Genomic DNA, 9,215 nt, shown 5'->3' with positions numbered 1-9,215 from the left:
TCTAAACTGAATAATCTTCTGTATTTTATATAATGCTCATAATGGATGTAATACTGCATTAAGTGCCCTGGCATTAGCTTGGATTACTTGTTATATGTTCCACCCTAAGGAAACACAAATCTTGGCTGTCAGATGGGCCTGCGAGGCTCTGTGATGCTGTGTGCCCAAGGAGAAGGCACCTTGAAAGCATATTAAATGCCTAAGAATATCCACACGTAGCAGAGAGGGGAAACTTTACTTCCCAGAACAGCTAAATATAATTCGGATTGTGCTGACCTGATAGGTCCCATTGGTTTGTTAGAGCGGTGTTAGGTACTGAGACCCCTTTAGCTGGCTGTATACAGGGGCTCTGGTGACGTTTTCCCGACGTGCAGAACATGGGCTACAGCTAAAGAGATGGTGACTCAAAATGACAATGACAAAGAGACTTGAAGCTAAAGAAAAAGTGGTATACATCATGTGTAATTGTCTTTATTTTCCCCTTTAACCCCAGTGGAATGTAACATCTTCCAGTGTTTTTTTTGTTTTGGAAAAATATTGGTGTAATGTGTGGGTACTTTTAAACATGCCCCCCCCCCCCCCCTCTGGGTTTTCTAAAGAGTGCTTTATTTCTTCAGTTGGCAAAAAGCTCCTCTCTGTAGATACAGAAAGGTACAATTCTTCACAACCAGGCTTCCAGGCCTAAATCTGCACAGCTATCAAACATTATATTAAACAGTGTAAAATAGCCACTCAAATGGTTACACAACAGCAGCTGCAAAGAGGAACGTTTCCTAGACAGATGGGTGTTTATTTAATTATTATTACTACTACTACTAATAATAATACATCTCTGTGCTGATAACAGTGCTGTGTATGCAGTGCTTTACACAGAATATTGAAGCACAAGTCCCTGCCCCGAAGAGCTCACAATCTAATTACAGCGCCTACAACACAGGGACATAAAGTTTGTTCCGCAAGGTGGGTGTAATCCAGGCAAATGTGCTAGTCAGCAGTGCCCCATGAAACACACAAAGTGTGTCACAGCACACATGTGCACAGCTGGGGACACACAAACCGAATCACGTGACAGGGGTTAATGGGCTGGAAATGGTGCACTAATATTATAGGCAGCGTTATTAATTCGCTGGTGCTGTATAGCAGGGCAGCAATGGCCCTTTCATAATGTAAGATATGTTGCAGATAATGACATGGTGTTTTTTGCTGGACCGGTTAGAAAGTATTTGTATTTGTTGTATACAGTATGTTCAATGGAGAAAGTTCTGTTGGACCTTTCCATCCCTTTCACCGTTATCGTAAATTGTGGAAATGCAAACATTATTATTAGTATTACTATTATTATTATTATTATTAATATTAATACTGCAAAAACGAGACCCACCAAAAAGCCGCGCGAATGAAAAATGCTGAAACACAAAGGGGCGATGTGCAGTGCGCTGCAATAAGGGATTATATCAGGCATTGAATGTGCACGGAGCGTGCGTCAAAATGACCCCCGAGGCCGGAGTAGCGGGGTGTGGATGGTGTACGTGGCGCACACATAGTGATATAAAACGCTAAGTATGCGCCCCAGGATTGCGTTACATTTGTTTTTCCTGGAGTAAGAGACAACGTAGAAGTTGAGACATGTTTTATTGTATCCGTACGTATGAACACGACGCACACCCTACAAATAGTGCCACATGCAAGAGTAATGACACCCCAACATATGCCGCAAACAGAGAGAGAGAGAGAGTATTATAAATAATGAGAGCGGTTGGGGACAGGAACCATACAATGTAACACAAGCCCAGTCCTTTGAGCAAAAGAAGGCGAAACCACTGAGCGGAGGAGGAGGGGGGGTTGGGGGGGGGGGGGGTGAGGGGATGAGAAGAGCATTGGAAGCAGAGAGAAAGGGAACGTCACATCCCCCTGACCCTCCAATCACCTCGGGTCCCATTTGATTGGGAGGCGGCAAAGGCTTTAATCTCAGCTCTAATGCAGAGGCTTTGGGAGTGAGTGTCTGTGGCAGAGGTCTGGCTGCTGCTCCTCACTGCTGCTCCTCACACTCACCGGACTGGGCAGTGCTGGGGCTTTCCTGGCTGGTTTGGACTGGGCTTTCAGGGGCAGGGCTGGGCTGGACTGGGCTTTTCCTGGCTGTGCTGGACCGGACTTTCAGGGGCAGTGCTGGACTCGCCTGATCTCGGGCTGGATTGCTCATCCTCACCCCCAGTGATACATTGTATCTGCACAGGCTGATCCCCTGCACTGTGTGAGCGGAGGAGGCTGGAGACCCAGTGATACATTGTATCTGCACAGACTGATCCCCTGCACTGTGTGAGCGGAGGAGGCTGGAGCCCCAGTGATACATTGTATCTGCACAGACTGATCCCCTGCACTGTGTGAGCGGAGGAGGCTGGAGACCAGCTCCAGTGATACATTGTATCTGTCTGCGCTGCTGGATCTTGGCGGAGACTTTGTATCTGTGTGAGACGCGGACAGCGCAGAATACAGCGCACACAGAGGCTGCAGGACAGTGCAGCGCAGCACACAGAGGCTGCAGGACAGTGCAGCGCAGCACACAGAGGCTGCAGGACAGTGCAGCGCAGCACACAGAGGCTGCAGGACAGTGCAGCGCAGCACACAGGCTGCAGGACAGTGCAGCGCAGCACACACAGGCTGCAGGACAGTGCAGCGCAGCACACAGAGGCTGCAGGACAGTGCAGCGCAGCACACACAGGCTGCAGGACAGTGCAGCGCAGCGCACAGAGGCTGCAGGACAGTGCAGCGCAGCACACAGAGGCTGCAGGACAGTGCAGCGCACAGCGGCTGCAGGAAAGTGCAGCGCAGCACACACCGGCTGCAGGACAGTGTAGCGCAGCACACACAGAGGCTGCAGGACAGTGCAGCGCAGCGCAGCACACAGAGGCTGCAGGACACGTTGTATTGATGAGGTTACTTTACATCGAGACATTGTATCTGTAGGATCGGGATACCTTGTATCTGTAGGATCGGGATACCTTGCGTCCACAGGCCGGACCCCCGCCCCCACTGTATCCCCCCCCCCCCCCCCGGCTGTTCCTCTCCCCCCTCTCCCAATGCCTGTCCGGGGGACATGATCAGCTCGCCCTCGGTTTCTGGAACGAGTCCTGCAGCCCGGGAGAGCGGAGAGTGCGCGGGGAGCAGCGCAGGAGCAGCCTTTATCCACCCCGTGCCCCCCACTGACCCCCTGCGCCAGGCCGGCCGGCTCCCCATCAAGGTGCTCACCATGCTGACCGCCCGCAGCGGACACATCCTGCACCCCGAGTACCTGCAGCCGCTGCCCTCCACCCCGGTCAGCCCCATAGAGGTGAGGATATGGGTGTACAGATATATGTACAGTATGTGTGTGTGTATAGATATATGTACAGTGTGTGTGTGTATAGATATATGTACAGTATGTATGTGTGTATAGATATATGTACAGTATGTGTGTGTGTATAGATATATGTACAGTGTGTGTGTGTATAGATATATGTACAGTATGTGTGTGTGTATAGATAGATATATGTACAGTATGTGTGTGTGTATAGATATATGTACAGTGTGTGTGTGTGTGTGTGTGTGTGTGTGTGTGTGTGTGTGTATAGTTATATGTGCAGTATGTGTGTGTGTATAGATATATGTACAGTGTGTGTGTGTGTGTGTGTATAGATATATGTACAGTATGTGGGTGTACAGATATATGTACAGTATGTGTGTGTGTATAGATATATGTACAGTATGTGTGTGTATAGATATATGTACAGTGTGTGTGTGTGTATAGATATATGTACAGTATGTGTGTGTGTGTATAGATATATGTACAGTATGTGTGTGTGTATAGATATATGTACAGTGTGTGTGTGTGTATAGTTATATGTACAGTATGTGTGTGTGTGTGTGTATAGATATATGTACAGTGTGTGTGTGTGTGTGTGTGTGTGTGTGTATAGATATATGTACAGTATGTGGGTGTACAGATATATGTACAGTATGTGTGTGTATAGATATATGTACAGTGTGTGTGTGTATAGATATATGTAGTGTGTGTGTGTGTATAGATATATGTACAGTGTGTGTGTATAGATATAGGTACAGTGTGTGTGTATAGATATATGTACAGTATGTGTGTGTATAGATATATGTACAGTATGTGTGTGTATAGATATATGTACAGTATGTGTGTGTGTATGTGAGAAGATCACAGGGGCTATATATATATATATATATATATATATATATATATATATATATATCTTTTCTTTCTTTCCCCTCAGTTGATTTCTTTCCCTTGTCTCCTTTTGATATAATATATACACTGTGTTCTCGCTAAATTCCCAGCACCCAGGCCTGGGGAACCTCCGCCCCTCCCGGGGAAGGCAATGGGCATTTTTATTAGTCATATTTGAAACACTCCCTTCTCTTTAATCTGTTACTGTTTCACCTGGACACACGGTGCTGTTTCAGGTGTATATACTTCTATTTAAATGTCCTGCAGGTGCAGTTACTATACTATTTAAACCTATGATATTTGGGAATATATATATATATATATTGTTTACAGAGCTATAAATAAGCACTGTACAATAAACTTAATATCCAGTAGAAGACTAAGAACCGGCCACATACAGTAACCCTCGGACTGTGGAAAGGAGCCACCGCGAATCTATATTAATTTGCTAATAATCCCAAAATTTGCCTGCACAGGGGAACATGCATTCAGTGCTGGGGTTCGTGCTGCATGTTTGGGTAAACTAGGGAATTACATCTCCCCGTTAAATCAATTTCCTACACACGGCTAATTACATATTCTAAACATTATTATTATTATTTCCAATGGGGGTTATGTGAGGGTTATCTGCGGGTTATGTGAGGGTTATCTGCGGGTTATGTGAGGGTTATCTGCGGGTTATGTGAGGGTTATCTGCGGGTTATGTGAGCGTTATCTGCGGGTTATGTGAGGGTTGTGTGTGTGTGTGTGTGTGTGTGTATTTCTATATAATTTCACTACTAGACGGGGTGCACACCGAGTATGCAGTATATACACGAGTGTGTTGTACACGTCTGTAAATTGTAGTATTAAGGCCCATTGGACACAATAATAATAATAATATTATTATTATTTAGTAGTAGTTGTAGTAAGGTTTTTTTGTGTGGGGGGAATAGCAAGGGATCGGTATCACCCCCTAGTGACCCCTGTCTTCGCCATATGTATTTCTATACACCCACTTTAATGTACGTGTGCATTTTGTACATGAGTTAAATAACTCGAGACACCCCATACCCGCACCCCCCTCCCCCCGTACACAATAACACCCACACATGTATAGGGTTGCTGTAAGGCAGTTAGGGGTCCCTTGTAAATTAGTATTGCCTGACCCGGGGCACAGAGCAGAACTCTCCAAAACATGCCCTAAAATATCAATTATTAACCCAAACAACAAGGTGTCCCCTAATCCCGAGGCCATGCTCTGTGGGGTGGGACAGGAAGGGGATCATTTATTTATTTGTATATGTACAAGACCCTATAGGGTTAGGGTGCGGGTGAGATGTCACACACAGTCGCAGTATGAGAAGAGGGTGCAGGACTCCGCTAATATGAAACTAGCAGTGTTTATACGCAGAGCACAGGTCCTATACTGGGGCGCTGTGAGGGACACGCTGAGATTTGGGGGGGGGGGGCATTGTAACCTACCCCACATAATCCGTAATCCTAAAATTTAGGTGTAACGCTGGAGGAATATCGCATGTGGGGGTGCCGGGCTACTATTAGGATGGGGGTACCTGACCTCTGTCACGATATACACCCTTTCAATCTCCATGAACAATAAGGTGTCGTGACATTGTTCTATCTCCCGGAGATTGCGGGTGTTTGGGGATAAGTGACCCCCCCTAGTGACACTTGTGCCTTCCTCTCCCCCAGCTGGATGCCAAGAAGAGCCCCCTTGCGCTCCTGGCGCAGACCTGCTCTCAGATCGGGAAGCCGGACCCCGCACCCTCCAAGCTGTCTGCAGTGACCGGCGGCGACAAGGAGCCCAAGTCCGGCCCACTCAAGCTCAGCGACATCGGAGCCGAGGACAAGTCCAGCTTCAAACCCTACAACAAGCAGCCGGACAAGAAGGAGGCGCCCCCTGGCGACAAGTCCGGGTTCCGGGTCCCCAGCGCCGCCTGCCCCCCCTTCACCCCCCGGACCGGCAGCCCCGGGTCACCCCGCACCCCCCCTCTCCCCTCCATCACGGCCGCAGACCCCCACACCCCCGGGGACTGCGCCGACAAGAAGGACGCGGAGGCTTGCGCCAAGAGCGCAGCGGGCGGCGACGGCAGCGCAGCGCACGGCCGGCTCAGCGCCGACCTGCCCCCCCAGTCGCACGGGGGGGAGTGCAAGAGCCGGTCCGCCGCCCCCTCCCCCACCCCCGTGTCCTGCCCGGGGGGAGGCTCCATGCTGGGGTCCGGGCTGGTGGCCCCCGTGTCGCCCTACAAGCCGGGTCACAGCGTCTTCCCGCTGCCCCCCGCCGGCCTGTCCTACCCGGGCGCACTGGCCGGGGCCTACGCCGGCTACCACCCGCAGTTCCTGGCGCACGGGGTGTCCCTGGACCCGTCCAAGGGCAGCACCCTCGTGGGGACGCAGCTGGGCACCCTGGGGTGCTCGGGCAAGTCGGGGGGCTCCAGCCCCCTCACCGGGGCCTCCCCCCCCTCCATGATGACCGCCAGCCTGTGCCGGGACCCCTACTGCCTCAGCTACCACTGCGCCACCCAGCTGGGCGCAAGCGCAACGTGCGGGCACGACCTGAAGTCCGGCTACCCGCTGATGTACCCCAGCCACACCCTCCACGCGGTGTCCCCCCCCTCCCTCTCCGGGCACCCCCTCTACCCCTACGGCTTCATGCTGCCCAACGACCCCCAGCCCCACGCGTGTAACTGGGTGTCCGCCAGTGGGCCCTGCGACAAGCGCTTCCCCTCCTCCGAGGAGCTGCTGGGGCACCTGCGGACGCACACCGCCTTCCCGGGGGGGGCCACGGACAAGCTGCTGCACGGGGGGTACCCCGGCTCCTCCTCCCTGGCCGCCGCGGCCATGGCCTGCCACATGCACATGCCCCCCACGGGGGGGTCCCCCCTGACCCTGCGCAGCCCCCACCACCCCCACCACGCCCTGGGACTCAGCAGCAGCAGCCGCTACCACCCTTACTCCAAGAGCCCCCTGCCCACGGGCGCGCCGGTGCCCATGCCGGCCGCCACCGGACACTACTACTCGCCCTACGCCCTGTACGGCCAGAGACTGACCACAGCCACGGCGCTGGGATACCAATGACTGCCACCGGGGGGCGCAGCGCGCGGAGCCCCAGGGCCGGGCTGGCTGTATTTCTAAGGGAAGAAGAAGAAGTGAGATTTTGGGGGTTCCTCTGAGGACTGGATGCGGGGGGCTCTCTCTCTCTCTATTTATTTCTGTTAGCTCCAAGCAGGACGGCTTCATAAAGTGCATTTCTGGAACAGGTGGAGGCCCCCCCCACCCCCACCATGCCCCCCCCCCACCCCCAAGTGTAGAGTTATAAATAACAGGGACAGGTTTTCTCTTCATGTTACTTCAATAATAATGACTGGTCTGATCGTATTGTAGAGTCCTATTTAACGTCTCATTGGGAACACCTCCCCCCCCCCCCTAAAAACCTTACATACAATGCATGTTTGTTACTAAAACAGCCGGCAGTTTGTCATAATTTCAAATTGCAATTATTTTTAAGGTGTATACAGTAAAAAAAAAGAGAGAACTGGTATTTTTTGTATGTATTCTGGAAGAAAAAAAAAATGATTTTATTGCAAAACCAATCCCTTAATTTGCCTTATTTTGTTCTGGGCGGAACAGTTAGATTTTCTTCTTTCGTCTCCTTAATTTTCATTCCTGAGATCCATACGCCGCTCCATCATGTACTAAACGCACACCATGTATCGCTTTAAAAAAAATGACATATCCGTATATTTGCTTTTATTAAAAAAAGGTTTTACTTTATTTTACATCGGATTTAATTTTCCTTGCGGAAAGTGAACTTTTTAAAAAAAAAAACATAATTTCTGTTTGGATAAAACCTCAGTCAAATTCTCCCAACTGAATAACGTCTCATTAAAACAACAACAAAAAAACAACAAAAAAAACCTTCCTATCTTATACTTGAAACGTTTCAGGACGAGTCTTAAAATGTAATTAATATATATAAATAATATATATTGGAAACTCATTTCAACTGATATTTAGTGAGTAAAGTGCAAGGGTTTTTTTTTATTTAGCACTAAAATAACTTTGCAGCCCAACTGTTTCAAATTTAAAAAAAATAATAATAATATATATAAATAGAAACTAAATCCAGCAAAAGCCAAATGTAAACACTTTAGCCAGAAAAAAATAATACATTTTAATATATATATATTTAATTATACATGCATGATCGCGGTGGTTGCGATGTGAAATTCAACATGGGTATTGATTAGTGCAATATACACATTATTTTCCTAAACAATATAGGGATGGGGAAATATATCTTTAATGGAAAAACACATATCTGAGTTGCCCAGTCATTTTCTATTTAGTATTAAATGGTTGAAAATAAAGAAACTGGGACCCCCTTCAGGAGACTGTCCGTGGGATACTGGGGGCTGTATCAGGGGAAAGTGCAGGGTGGGTGGGCGCCGTTTCTTGCTGGGGAGCAGAGCGCAATGTGATGTCTCTTAATTCGGATTGGAACATCTTAATTGCAGTAATTAGATCAACAGTTAAACGTAACCCGAACCCCACGGGGGAACCAGGTGTCATTCGGGTCTGGAAAACCTAAGTAACAGAAGGAAACAAGGAACTTCTCAGCCCTAATCATAACGACTCTTCTCTCTTGGTGGGGGTGAGGGGTTCCCCAATATCAGGGTCCTGTTAGACCCTCCCCACTCCATATCTGATGGCGTTCCGTGCCAATGCAACCTCCCAAAATACAAGAAGAATACAGATGTATAGGTTCCCAGCAAGATCCCAGTATATAGGGTATTTATACAGATCTTCTGACGGGTCTGAAAAAAAAAACACAACGTTTTTTTTTTCTGAGGATTTAAATATACAAAATATTCTGTAAAAGTGTATATTTATCTCCCACCCTGCCGTGTAGTTTAGGAAATGTAATAGATAAAACATTTTCCTTTTAAAAATAGAATCCATTGGTGGAAATGTTAATAGCATA

General features: G+C 48.6%; 1 protein-coding gene across 1 annotated transcript; it reads left to right on the top strand.

Annotated features, from left to right (window-relative positions):
* Positions 1-1,886: 1,886 nt before the first annotated feature.
* Positions 1,887-8,010, top strand: ZNF503 (zinc finger protein 503). Its single transcript, XM_075610343.1, has 2 exons — positions 1,887-3,328; positions 5,924-8,010. The coding sequence occupies exons 1-2, from the start codon at positions 3,095-3,097 to the stop codon at positions 7,307-7,309; spliced, it is 1,620 nt and encodes a 539-aa protein (XP_075466458.1). The 5' UTR covers positions 1,887-3,094; the 3' UTR covers positions 7,310-8,010.
* The last annotated feature ends 1,205 nt before the right edge of the window (positions 8,011-9,215 follow it).

This window comes from Ascaphus truei, chromosome 8 (assembly GCF_040206685.1).
Source record: "Ascaphus truei isolate aAscTru1 chromosome 8, aAscTru1.hap1, whole genome shotgun sequence".
NCBI classification, from domain to species: domain Eukaryota; kingdom Metazoa; phylum Chordata; class Amphibia; order Anura; family Ascaphidae; genus Ascaphus; species Ascaphus truei.
The sequence above is the reverse complement of the archived record's forward strand: the minus strand, read 5'-3'. Positions and strand labels throughout refer to the sequence as shown.

What these genes read in the sequence shown, in the direction of transcription:
- ZNF503 (XM_075610343.1), top strand. Translation starts at nt 3,095, where the DNA reads ATGATCAGCTCGCCCTCGGTTTCTGGAACGAGTCCTGCAGCCCGGGAG. An exon ending in CCCCGGTCAGCCCCATAGAG is followed by an intron (nt 3,329 to 5,923) that starts GTGAGGATATGG and finishes CCTCTCCCCCAG; the next exon opens with CTGGATGCCAAGAAGAGCCC.